This window comes from Gobius niger (assembly GCF_951799975.1).
Source record: "Gobius niger genome assembly, chromosome: 15".
Taxonomy (NCBI): Eukaryota; Metazoa; Chordata; class Actinopteri; order Gobiiformes; family Gobiidae; genus Gobius; species Gobius niger.
The window spans coordinates 26074112-26088350 of record NC_136866.1 but is presented as its reverse complement, the minus strand read 5'-3'; the positions used below and the strand labels follow the sequence as shown (position 1 = coordinate 26088350).

General features: G+C 42.9%; 1 protein-coding gene across 1 annotated transcript in view; it reads left to right on the top strand.

Moving 5' to 3' along the window:
• Positions 1 to 13797, top strand: part of syndig1l (synapse differentiation inducing 1-like) — a 138575-nt gene extending 124778 nt beyond the window's left edge. Inside the window, exon 4 of the mRNA XM_079572834.1 lies at positions 13616 to 13797. Coding sequence (XP_079428960.1) covers positions 13616 to 13774 — 159 coding nt within the window. The 3' untranslated portion in view covers positions 13775 to 13797. The remainder of the gene's footprint in view (positions 1 to 13615) is intronic.
• The last annotated feature ends 442 nt before the right edge of the window (positions 13798 to 14239 follow it).

Genomic DNA, 14239 nt, shown 5'->3' with positions numbered 1-14239 from the left:
GAACAGAGTTTTACATGGTTCCCAAGACGGGACCCACAACAGGCCCTAATAACCCAAATAAAACCTTAATTTGTCACATATCGTACAAATGATTGTGTTTTTCCATACAAGTTTTTTTATTGAACAAGCAGTAGATATGCCTTTAAAACTGAAATTCCACGCCGTTTCAGATGGAAAATACTGAAAAAAAAGTTTCCTATAGACTCGCGACCCACTTTTGGGTCCCGACCCACCAGTTGAGAATCACTGTTTTACACTACATACTGCAGGACCAAGTGGGATATTATGCAGGGTATTTTAAAATACTGACACTATTTCTTTAGAGAACTGTAAAAGGAATTTGATCTCTTATTTGCATAGTAATGTTTTTCAAAATCATCTTGAGGGCCAGAGGTTCTCAGCTGGAGGGCCGGATTTGGCCCCCGGACCTGATGTTGCCTACCCCTGCCCTACATGTTCCAGTAATGTCCTAATGTGTAGAATGAGCCCAGATTCACCACAACTGCCTCTAAATCCTGCACTGTTGCTCAAAAGGCTGTTACTTATTACTCATGCACGAGCTTAATATAGAAGGTGCAGTTACATGTATGAACTGAGGTGGCAGTAGTGAGTATAAAATGGCCAACTTGCATCGAGCCCCTTTAACAACATGATATAGCATAAAAATATGATATGCACTGAAATAGACGGAAGAAGCTACAACCTCCTACACATAATTACTGTTTTGTAATAAATCTCATGTTATTATTAATGAGAGTAGTGCTAATTAATGACACATTGACCTGTTCATGAAAGGGTTTTTCATCAGGCACGTTCTGTGACTCACTGCAGCTGCTTTTAGTTTCAGGGCATCGATGAATGATGGTTCCTATTCCACAGGAGTCATCAGTGTCTAAACATCTTTGTCTGTTCGAAACATTATGAGCTCGACGTCAGCGCTTTAAGCTCTGGGAGAGAGATGGAGCTGCAGAGAGAGAAAAGGCCACAGCTCCTCACCTCACTGGTGTGACATGAATGTGTTTAAACGCTGGTTATGATTAATTCGATTAACTTCACACACAAAATACGCTGAACTAAGAACGTTTCCTTTAAAGCGCTCTCACAGTCTCCACCTGAGCTGCATCAGTCACGTGAGTGTGTGATTCCTCACGGGAAAAGTTCTAACGTGTATCTGTGAGCCTCGAATGATGTAAGTATGAAATCATCTGGTGGATAAACAAAGATGAACTCACGGCCCACGTGTCTGTGACGTATGAGCTAAAGAATATTTAACTACTTTGCTCTCAAATCGTGCCCTACAAATAAACTTCCTTTTTCTTGCCTTGGCTAAAATACTGTAGTAGTATAGTAATAGTATAGAAGGTGCTTAGTGGCCAGTGAAATGAAATAAAGATTCAAAATGCCTTATGCCACAATTCATACAAACAATGCATGTGTGTGCATTTGCCAAGAGTGTTTTTGAACTCCTAATTGACTGTGCATAACTTCAAAACGAAACATTATCGAAAAATTAGTTCAGCAGTTTCTTTCTACCGAACTATTAACAGACAAAACACTTAAAATGTGTGTATTTAATTATATTCTTGTAATGTTGCAAGTGCCTGCTGAACTAATCAATGAGATGAGCTGTGTGCTTTTATTTTGGCGTGCTGGATCGAAACAGGAAGTCACTTCTTGGGCGGCGATGTTCTGATTTGAAGTTATGCATGAGTCAATTATTGGTAAATAGCAGAGGTTCCAACAAGCGTAGCCAACATTTTTGTAATTATACCCATATTTGTACATAAATATAATGCAAATTATAACTTCAAATCATAACAACACCGCCCAAGAAGTGACTTCCTGTTTCGATCCAGCACGCCAAAATAAAAGCACACAGCTCGTCTCATTGATTAGTTCAGCAGGTACTTGCAACATCACAAGAATATAATTAAATACACACATTTGAAGTGTTTTGTCTGTTAATAGTTAGGCAGAAAGAAAGTTAAACTAATGAACTGCTGAACTATTGAATAAGATGGTGCTTTTATTTTGGCGTGCTGGATCGAAACAGGAAGTCACTTCTTGGGCGGCTTTGTTATGATTTGAAGTCAATTAACATGAAAATATTATACGTTTTCAGACAATACTCTGGACAAAGTAACATAATAGTTACAAAATATATGTTTAGGCAAGTATTCATTATTCTGTAACTAAATACAATTACAAAGTATTCTCCAAAACACTCCAAGGACACTTTATAGACAAACTTGAAGGGAACAGAGGCTTCGGAGGCTGGTGGTTCCGCTGCGGTGGTGAAGACGGGACTTTTTATTTAGGCTTTATTATTTCTGTACAGTTTTGTGTATCTTACGCACTTTTACTTTTCAGACAAGCCTGAAAAGTTGTTTTGCAGAAGAAGCTGATTCAAAATCGAGTATCCCGATTCTTCTTATTCAATTATATGCACATTTTACAACTTTAAGAGAGAGCATTAGCTTGCCTCTGGGGCTGCGATCGATAAGAATTGTCCATAATATAGCACGCAGCGCTTTAATTTCTTCACAACTCTCTGCTTGTACAATCTTCTCTGGGGGCGAAATGGAGATTACTTGAAAAGAAAAGTTTTATGCACTTTCAACAGTCTGTTCTTTCTTTTGTAAATGGCCTCGGTGTTGAACTCTTGCCCTGTGAAACCATCCCTCACACACTCACCTTGTTATGGATTTTTGTTTCTTCCCATAATAAAATAACAGACCCAACAGGAGCGCGATGAAAACAACCGTCTCCACATTGTACATCTGGCATTTTACAGTCACGACAACAGAACCCAAATGAGAACGTCCAGACGCCCGACAATAAGGTTTCCAGCTATTTGCATCTCAGCACTGGCCGTTATTTACAGGAAGCAGAACATTAACATCAGCCTCTCCAGCTAACAGCCAAACTGGTGGAAAAAAAAGAAGTAATTGCATTTTATTGGCGGCATGGTGACGCAGCAGTTAGCGCTTCACGGCTGGGAGGTCTCGGGTTTGATATCCGGCCGGACGAGGTCTTTCTGTGTGGAGTTTTGCAATGTTCTCGTAGCTTTCCTCCAGGTACTCCGGTTTCCCCTACCACTAAACATGTACAATAGGCCTGTATGACTGAGAGTGTGTTTGAGAGCACGAGTTGGGGATGAAGGATGGAAAGTTCCATGTTGTTTTTTTGTTTTGTTTCATTGACTTAATGTTTGGCGCAGCCCCTGTTGTGATATTGAGCTGTACAAATAATTGGTTGATGCCCGGTCCTGACCAAAAAATAAGAATTAGCCACAAAACCCGGTTTCTGGACACTCATAGACGCTTTACATTGCACTATTCGTTCACTCCAATAGTGTGAACGAACAGTGCACACTATTGGTCTAAACCAGTCCAAACCAGGTCTAAACCGGTACAAACCAGGTCTAAAACGGTCCAAACAGGTCTAAACCCCTCCAAACCAGGTCTAAACCAGCCCAAAACAGGTCTAAACCAGTCCAAACCAGGTCTAAACCAGTCCAAACCAAGTGTAAAACGGTCCAAACCAGGTCTAAACAGGGTTCAAACCAGGTCTAAAACGGTCCAAACAGGTCTAAACCGGTACAAACCAGGTCTATACCAGGTCTAAACCAGTTCAAACCAGGTCTAAAACGGTCCAAACAGGTCTAAACCGGTACAAACCAGGTCTAAACCAGGTCTAAACCAGCCCAAAACAGGTATAAACCAGCCCAAAACAGGTCTAAACCAGTACAAACCAGGTCTAAACCGGATCAAACAGGTCTGAACCCGGTCCAAACCAGGTTTAAACCGGCCAAAACAGGTCTAAACCAGTCCAAACCAGGTCTAAACCAGTCCAAACCAGGTCTAGAAATATCCAAACCGGTACAAACTAGGTCTAAACCAGTCCAAACCAGGTCTAAACCAGTCCAAACCAGGTCTAAAACGGTCCAAACAGGTCCTAACCAGCCCAAAACAGGCATAAACCGGTCCAAACAGGCCTAAACCTGTCCAAACCAGGTCTACATCAGTCCAAACCTGATCTAAACCAGTCCAAACAGGTCTAAACTGGTCCAACCCCAAACTGGATATTTGGAGTATTACACGCTTGAACCGAATGGTGGAGACAGGCAAATTAACAACATTTGATCCAATAAAGTGTGCTCTGGTTGAGCAAACTAATAAAGGGTAAGAGCATGTTTGTTGAAATCTGAAATGAAAGACGGTTTACATAATCCAATGAACACGGGATATGCATTTAGATTTAGAGCTTTTTTTTTTTCAGTCGTTTGGTCGTAAATCAACCCCCAAATTTAGCAGCTTCTTGGCCTCTCTGGTTTTGGCAGCACATCCTCCAGCTGCAGAAACCCCTCCCCGCGTTTCCCTGCCTCATTTGCACTTCATGCCCCTGCACTGAGCCTCCCCAACAACAAAGCTGATTGCTCTGCGTGTGCGACAGAGGCTAAAGAGCGCTTTATTATTCATTTGGTTCTGTGCCTAAAACCGGCGACCGTGGAAGGTACTGGGAGAGAAAAGGAGTTGGGCTTTTTGAGCGTTTGAAAAAGTGGCAATTGTTGAAACTTGAAAGGACGTAGCTCGAAGAAAAGCATATTTGTGGACCCAATGAACACCATAAAAATGAATAATATTCTTTCATCGTTTGAGTGGTTGAAAACTGAAGTATATGTAGAGTTTGTAGCTCCCAGACAAGCTCCTATGTGTTCAGTCCATCGAGATATTGTACCTCATTGTCAGATCCGAATCCCAATTACTGCCCTCTTTGATCAGTCCGGGTCAGGTCCAGGTGTCTCTGGGGCTTGTTAGGCACAGCCAGGTCTTTCCTTTGTGGCATGAGGAAGGGATAAAGAGCGAAGAGGAAGCTGACAAGGCCGTAATGAGCTGCCTTTGTGTCGCTGCTTCTCTCTGATCCGCTGAGTCCAAATCAACCGCGGACACAATAACCTGTGACCAGAATGTATAAATTATTTCAACGCACAGCACATCTTCGAGAGGATTTTCCATTATATTCATCCTCATGTCGCAATCTCTTATTCAACGTAATCCTTTCATTGCAAAGTAAAAAGTTTGTTCTCTTCTCTTAAAACAGCTGTGCAGCAAAGGGGAGCAAGTGGAAGGGCTTATGTGGAGATTGCCAGAAAATCAGGAAGTAAAACGACATAATATGTAGTTTCAGGTGTTTTAGATTACTACAACAAAGTGTAAGATAGCGATAAAGATGTGTTTGAGATTATTACCAAATCCAGAGGTGGGAGTAAGTCACTGAATGCAAGTCTCGAGTCAAGTCCAAGTCAATTGGTCTTGAGGTCAAGTCAAGTCGAGTCATAGCTTTGGTCAAGTCATCTCAAGTCGTAAACATCAGCGTTAAGTCTAATTATTCTTTTCAATTACATATTAAGTGCTTTCTCAAGATTAGTGATTTTGAAAATTTGGGCTAAAATCCAACTTTTTTTAAAGTCTAATTAATATTCAAATCGCTACAAAATGTAAAATTTATATGTTTCAAATGCTCCAGTCTATGTATAAAATCACGGGGACAGCATTATAAGGAAGGGGGCCTACTTAAAAAAAAATGGAAACAGAGTCTTTTAAACATGCGCTGCTTTTCCCTGTAGTCTGAAATATAAATAAAAAATAATATTTGTATTTTTCTTAGTTTCTGCCAGTTTTTCTGTCAGTGGTTCCCCTGTATTGCCCCAGCCCCTGTATACTCGGATTCGCCCCTGCTCAAAGTAGATTCCGCACAGCCTTCAGTCCCGCTGGCACTGGGCTCTGTGCGGCTGCAGGAAATAGACACTAAATGCTGCAACTTTTGAGAGAATGCTTTAAAACACCGGAAAGCCCCCAAGATTTCTGTCATTGATCAGCTCATACACATCGTCGTTCTGGAGGCTCCTGTCTGTGCCGTAGGTACACTCATTGTTTCGAACGTTTCCCTGTCCTTAATGCATTTCTATGAATCTTCACCTCTTCAGTCACTGTAGAAAACTTTTAATACATCCAATGAAACACGTCATATTTCCTCCTGCCTCTTTGAGCTGTACTGATTAGACGCTCTCCATTGGGAAACCGAAAAAGCATTTGGCTAATCACCATATGTAAATATAGATGCACCGCTGTTTCACTCAAATAAATAATAACTATAAAGTCACAGCAAATAAGTCCAAGTTAAGTCTCAAGTCACAAACAGCAAGTCAAGCCAAGTCTTAGAGCTTTGGTCACGTAAATCTCAAAATGACGAGTCTCCCACCTCTGCCAAATACCTGCAAAGAGCACGATCTCTAACGGTGGCAAAAAGTTTCCTGCCGTAAACATAATAAATTCTAATTGGTGTAACGATTCATTCACATTTGATTTGAGGCTTGTGTTTGGGCTGTTCCTGGACAACATTATGCTTGTTCTGGAAACAAAGCTATCGAAGCACAGATTATGCCCAAGATTGGATCTTACTCATTTGTCCGGCACACTGGATCTATCATTCACCGCAGCCGGGCCGTCTGCAGGAGAACCCATTACAAAGCCGCAGATTTATGTGTTTTTGGAGGATGTAGCTTTGCAGGTCTGGAGCGTCTGCAGCCTTCAGTTCTGCAGTTAGTGATGAAGACACACGGACCTGCGCTGTTACTTTAGTACGACACAAAATACCAAACCTCTGAGCAACTTAGGCCTAAGACAACACGAGGTTTCTGTCTGGCTTCTTAAAAACTATATAAAATCTATAAATGTCATCACTAAAATACACTCTTTCAAGACAAAACTGTTCCGCAGCAAGTCGGTGGCCTTTCCCTCTATAATCTCATTGCACCCCTGTCTGCAGTAGCTTTGAGAGCGTTGGAAGCAGCGTGCCCATACGTATGTGCCCAGGGAGAGTTATGAAATACTCCATAAACATCAAGTGCACTACAGTTAACTGGGGCAAAACAAAAAAGAAAGAGGGGCGTTCAAAGCGTCTCGGAACAAAGCTTCGTTCTGCGAGGAAGAAAAGGCGACGGCCACAAAGCGCAGTTTACCAGCGGAGATAGCGCTAGCGGGATTAGCGCGCCGCAGATAGTGCACCGAGGAGATAAGGCAGTGCCATTAAATATAACTGACCTAAAAACTGCACATATGAATCAATGGGTGCGATTATGGAGGCGGCGGGGAGAGGACGTCGGATGTATGGAAGAGTTGTTTGAATAGAGAAGGACAATGGTTTCTTTGATGGAAGCGATCAGGGACTTGTGCGGATGGAATCTTTGGATTATATTCATTTAGTGTCTAGTATGTAGGTTAATGTAAAGAATAAGCAGGAACTATAGAAACGAAACCAGGACAAACCCTATACAACTCATAAATCAGGCCGAAATAAGTTTATTTCTGTGGTTTATTATTAGGGAGCCCATTATCTGCGGCGAGCAGCTCCTGAGGATTTATTAAAGGGGGCTGTATTGTGTAAAATCAACCTTTTAGACCGGCTTACCATGTTACAATGTTGTTCTCTCATCAAAAACAGAGCTGGAGCTGTGGCTCGACCCACTCGCACATCTTTGAGTAGTTTTGAATCTTCTCCAGTGGCTTTCTTTAGCTCCCAAAATGCTCCTCCTGAGGGCCATCCATCCATCCATCCATCCATCCATCCATCCTGTTGTTCTCTCATTAGGGGCTTCTGAACCACTCTTTGTCTGACCCGTCACCTAGGACCTGTTTGCCATGGGAGACCCTACCAGGGGCACGAAGACCCCAACAACAGAGCTCCAGGACCCCTCAACCACATTAAGATGGCGGTCCCAGGAGGGGAGGTCCGACCATAGACTGTAAAATTAAGAATGGTGCAGGCTGAAGCTTGTTCATAGAACCAGCTCCTCAATTTTTGAATAGGAATAGTGAAAGGATACATTTAGGATGATGTTGCACATGTTAAGACAGACATGTGGAGCTAAGAATGACAAGTCTGTGTTCAATAATGATTTAAAGAGGGGCAAAAAAGTTGGAAAGTCCATAGGAGCCAGCGCCATTTCCTTATGAAGAAGTAGGTCAGAGTCTACGGGCACAACATTCATGCTGACAAGGGCTGTTTCCCAAAGCCGAGGGACCTTACCTTGTCTTGGTCAAAAGTGTTCAGTGTCTTGGTCAAAAGTGTTCAGTGGTCGCCCAAGTGCTGTTCCAATGTTCAAGTCATACAGAGGCATGTGTCCTTCCTTAGCTTAGCATGTGGCTAATATACCAAGGATACATCAGTGACATAAGGCACTTTCAAATCTAAACTTTTTATTTTAGTTTTTAGTCACCTGTTCGAGTTATATTTTGTATTTTCAAATCGGTTTCATCATCTTTGACTACTTTTTTTTTTTTTCATCTGTACTCTGTAAAAAATAAAATGATAGCGCTTCAGAACGCCCCTCCTCAGCAGATCCTCTCCTCTCCCCTGGATGAAACACAACTTCCTGTTTTATTTTGTGATGTCACTTCCTTTAGCTCTGAAGTGTGTTCCATTAGCAGCTCTTTTTGGACCATGGCAGGACACTTGCCTTGGACTGGAAGGAAGTGAGTTTGGAGGCAGTGCCTTCAACACCAAGGCAAGGCAAGGTACCTAAGCTTTGGGAAACCGCCAGGGTGTGCTCTGTGTAATCTTCAGCTTCATACCTGGCACAGTGAGCAGCGCTTCATTTGAAATATTCAAATATTTGTTCTGATGTAATGGTGTTTAATGAGAGTGTCCCAGCAAATGTTTTGGCGCGTTCCCTGAATCCATCACTTTAGACCAAAAGTGTTCCTGATACTACAAATTTAGAAATTAAGCACTGGCAGTGAGTAGGTTGGACGGGGGCTGGACACGGGCTGGACAGACATCCATTGGGAATGGCTTATGTACAACATCCCTCTCCGTGGCTTTTCCACCAACAGACTATTTTTTAAGCAGAAAGAGGCTGAGGGGGCGGCGTCGTGCTGGTGTTTTGATCAGGTTCCCGCGGCTTGTAGAGCCCACAGCCCCACGTAGCGCTCTTCAAAACCAGAGCCGGCTCTCTTCTCGGCTCTGTTCTCTTTCTCTCGGGACGGGGCCAGTGTTGAAGTCACAGTGGAATAAAGTTTATAGTGTGTCCTGAGAGAGGGTGGAAATTCTGCATGAAGAGGCCGCAAGATGAGAATGTAAAGATGATCAGAGAGAAAAGGGGAATGCTTGTTTTGCAATCAGCACAAGCAAGAGCCACGAGTATCCAGGAACTGCTTTCTGCTTTCTGCTTTCCTCACATCTTTTTAGTTTAGTTTATTTGGGCTGCAAGGTTGTTATTAGTAACAACAATGTTCCTCCTCACACATTAACAAACATAGCCTTTGACATACATTCCATTTGATTGATACAATTCTTTAGTTGATATTGACTACAATAATGTCCATATGCAGACGATCACATTGTTGAAGGGACTGTACGGAGTTTAAAAATGTGTCCTAATGTGTAGAATGAGCTCAGGCCTGTTCACCACAACTGCCTCTAAAATCCTGCACTGTCACTCAGAAAGATGTTTATTCGGGTCCGAAGTGCCGTCATGCACGAGCTTAATATAGAAGGTGCGGTTACACGTAAGACCAGAGGTGGCAGTAGTGAGTATGAAATGACTAACTTGTATCTAGGCCCTTTAAAGCAGTACTAAGTAACGTGTTTACCTTAATAAATCCGTTTCGTAGTCCCTGTGGGGGAAATACAGGTGTTAATAGGATGATTGGAGGGTCTTTCATCTCCCCCTGGTGTCTCTGGCCAGAAAACCATGTTTGCAACTTGACTGCCACCGGTGCGGAGAAAGCAATACACACTAATGTCAGCGTAGTATTTGCTCTCCAAGACAATTAATAAGTTAAAAAATCGTAACTTGCTACTACACCTGCAGTTGTGCTTATGGCCTCTAGGGGGAAGAGTTACTTAGTACTGCTTTAAGATGCAAACAAGCAACAGTTAGGGTCATGGTTTGACATTAGCATATTGGTCTAGTATTGCTTTTTAACATTTATGTTTGAATTGCTCAAATGAGGTGCTAACCTGAACCTCCTCATCTTGGTCCTTCCAAAGATCTGCCCCTTCAGTAGGAACAGACTCTTTAAGGAGGTGCGGACCAGGTTCCTCTTTCCTCAAAGATTGTATCTTTCATATTGCTGAACATTTTCTGAATATTTGAAGGAAGCTGATTATGTTTGACTTTATACATTATCAGTAGAGTTTTGAATTTGATCAAATCCTCCACTTTTAATGTGACTTCATAAAACAGGGTTTCAGTGTTTTTTATAAGTATTTCCCCAGACTTCAATAACTTATATGGGGCAATACAAGAGACCAATAAAGAACATAGAGGGATTTACTGCCCAATATATGTTTTACTTTACCTATTAGTGCAATGCTATTGGGTAATTTTAATTTTATATTAGTTATGCGGGATCTCCAACTGAGCTTTTGATCCAGGACTCCCAAAAAACTACTCGTTCAATCACTTCATTATTTATGGTCATTTGTTTATCTCTTGATCACTTGCTTAATCCTCTCATGGCAAACTGAAAATACTCGACTTCACTCAAGACTAAACAAGATCTAGACCAGGTTAAACCAAGACAAGAGCAGGAACATTAGGTGGCCCATGGGTCTCGCTAATGGGGATCCTTATACATAAACAAAAGATCAAAGTTATAGAGGCCTAAACCAGAAATAAACCAAACCTTTCCTACAACTTACTCAATGCAACTGTGTCATTAAATGTCCCTTGACTTTGATATTGAAAGCATTTTTGTGTGTTTGCAAATGAAGCAAAACGAAATGCTCCAGCACGTGCTCCACACTCAAACTTTCCAAAACTGTCCATGTGACCTCTCTGAACAACCGAAGAGTGACGGGAAAAAAACTTAATTGGAGCTTGTTTTGCCAAGAGAACATTCACGCGCCGCTAAATTATAATCATCAAACGCATTTATCCAAATTGCCTATTGTGACCCTGTCATTATGAACAACACGCGGCTCAGGTTTAGCCTCGTATGTCTCGGTTTTGTTTGTCTCCCGCTTGTTTCTTCTCCCGACACGATCATTACCTCCAGGCTGTCGTGCTCTTCTCATGCGTTCTCCCGGGTTACCGCAAACCTTTCCCTCCAGTTTGTCCATTTTCCTTTCAGTTTTCTCGCGCTCTTCTCCTACAGCCGCACCGTAAAGAGCTTGATTATAGTTACTTTGGTTGGAAATTGAGGAAGGAGGAGGAGGAGAACAAACACTAGTTATGGAAACAATCTCGCAGAACTATTTTCAGATCATTTTTGTGATGTAACTATTCATTCCATGTTCCAGTGAATGTATAAATGTTTGTAGGCTACTGGCTTTGAACTAAATACTAAAAAAACATTTGCTTTTGTTTGCCATTGATGACTTTTATGCTTTCTTTAATCTGTGCTAGATGAATAAGTGACCTGAAAAGTGCAGATCTCCTCGATTATATGAGTTCACGACGTCCTAGATTGTCATGTGATCATTTCAGTCGGAGCCGAGGCCGACATGATTCAACAAGATTTAAAAAGTTTGGGGGAAAAGTCTCCAAACAGAAAGGGATTGAATTCACAAACCTGCTACTTTCATCTGACCAACATCAAGCTCATCATTGTCAATACTGTCTCCACTTTTGTTTGTTCCATGTGGATTTGTCCAATCGTCACAGAGGGATGTTTCCGGATTTTTGACATAGGGCCTCATTTCCTAGTTATCCAGAGTGTTGTTGATTTCTGAAGATTTTTTAAAAAAAATTTCATTCATGCAGTGCTTATATTTGAACAGTTTAGTGGTGCTAGGCTAGTGCATGTCTATGGTAACTAGTAGCCCGCATTAAAAACAGTCTGACCCGAGCACAGTGTCACCTGAGACAAATCACTTATAATGCCAGACTACCCATATAAATGTCTGTGTTGACTGAATAATGCCTGAAATACCATAATAATAATAACAATTTTGCATTTAAAATAACAGCATCAACTTCCTGGTTGTAGCTACTCAGCCGCGGAGTGATCTACAGTATAGTTTGTTTACCTGCGGACGCATCACTACACGTGGAATTCACAAAGGAGCTTTCTACAAATCAGATATGGCAACGTTTGGAGGAGGACCCCATGATTTTGAAAAGTTTTGTAATGCAGGCTACTAGTTATCATAGACATGCACTAGCCTAGCACTAGCCTAGCACCGCTAAACTCTTCAAGTATAAGGACTTCATGAATTTAAAAAGTCAAAAACACTCTGGATAGCTAGATATGTCAAAAATCCTGAAATATCCCTTAACCCATAAACTAAGTAATAAATTCTGCATGTTGCCCTTGTCTGCCCTCTTCTGTCTAAGAAGTAACAACATCTGTCTAAGAAGTAAGAGGTCGCCCTCTTTGTCCCCAGAGGGAGGGACCTGAACCTGCGCCCTGAGTGCAGAGTGTGTGAGAAGTCTGTGGAGATCAGGGTTCCTTTCCTCAGAACTCTGGAGTCATAGATGCTGCTGAGAGAGTCCTGCTCCGTGATAAACCACAACAACATCACAACTCTTTTTACTGCATACATTTGTGAAAACTCTGGTCTAAAGCTGAAGTTCTGACTGAAATTTTACACAATCTTTTCCTCAAAGCTTCTCTGTTGTGTCCAGTTTAGCTTTGAATACCGACATTTGCCCTCAATGCCCTGTTTGATTGAATGTTTACAAATCTCACAAAGCGTTAACTATGACTCGCTGCCACCTGTAGAAACCCCGATAATGGCGCTGAATAATCTTCTTCCTGTCTCCACCAAGAACAGCTTGAATAATTGTGCTTCCTTTTGATGGAGAAATAGGTCATGTTTTCTCTCAAGGTCTTTGCAAAGCACATCTAACTCCTCGCTCTTATTTTTTTTTTCTCTCCCTCTCTCTCCCTCTCTCTCCCTTCTCTCTCTCTCTCCCTCTCTCTCTCTCCCTCTTTCTCTCTCCCTCCCTCTCTCTCTCTCTCTCTCTCCCTCTCTCTCCCTCTCTCTCCCTCTCTCTCCCTCCCTCTCTCTCTCCCTCTCTCTCTCTCTCTCCCTCTCTCTCCCTCTCTCTTTCTCTCCCTCTCTCTCGCTCTCCCTCTTTCTCTCTCCCTCCCTCTCTCTCTCTCTCTCCCTCTCCCTCTCTCTCTCCCTCTCTCCCTCTCTCTCCCTCCCTCTCTCTCTCTCTCCCTCTCTCTCTCTCCCTCTCCCTCTCTCTCTCTCGCTCTCTCTCTATCTCTCTCCCTCTCTCTCTCTATCACTCCCTCTCTCTTTCCCTCCCTCTCTCTCTCTATCACTCCCTCCCTCTCTCCCTCCCTCTCTCTCTCTCTATCACTCCCTCTCTCTCGCTCTCTCTCTATCTCTCTCCCTCTCTCTCTCTATCACTCCCTCTCTTTCTCCCTCCCTCTCTCTCGCTCTCTCTCTCCCTCTCTCTCTCTCACTCCCTCTCTCTTTCCCTCCCTCTCTCTCTCTCTCTCTCTCTCTCTCTCTCTCTCTCTCTCTCTCTCTCTCTCTCTCTCTCTCTATATATATATATATATATATATATATATATATATATATATATATATATATCTCCCTCCCTCTCTCCCTCCCTCCCTGCCTCCCTCTCTCTCTCTCTTTGCAGACCACCAAGGCCGTGAACAAAGGCGACTTCCCGCTGGCCAACATCGCCTCTCGAAGGGCCCTGTTCCTCGCCGCCCTCTCCATCACCATAGGCACCGGCGTGTACGTGGGAGTCGTGGTCGCCCTCATCGCCTACCTCTCCAAACCGGGACACATGTAGCGGGCCGCTTTCCCCCCACACACCCCTCGCGTCCTTTTTCGGCACATAAAAGAAAAAAAATAACAACCCTTCCCCCGGGGATTCCAAGACGGACGAACTTTCAGAAGAACATACCCTTCTGGGAATCGCCGCGCGGGACTTTTTCGGGACATTTCTTTTTTCGGAAAGACATACAGCTTCTCGGTGTTGTTTTGTTCGCTCCCTGCAGGCCGTCCGTCCGCTAAAATTAGACACACTGACTGGAGAGGGGTCGCAGCCGACGGGGGGGGGGACGGGGGCCGAGGGAATCTACGAACACTTAAGTTTGACGGAGGAGGAGAAGCAGCAGGGAGTTGTCCAAGTTTCGGCGTCTGCGATGGAAGTCCCGATGGATTGAGCTTTACCTAAGTGGTTTTTCCAAGCCTTCCAAAAAACACGGACTTGGGGTCAGGCTCGGTGCCACTTTTGTACAGTCTGTTTGTTGCC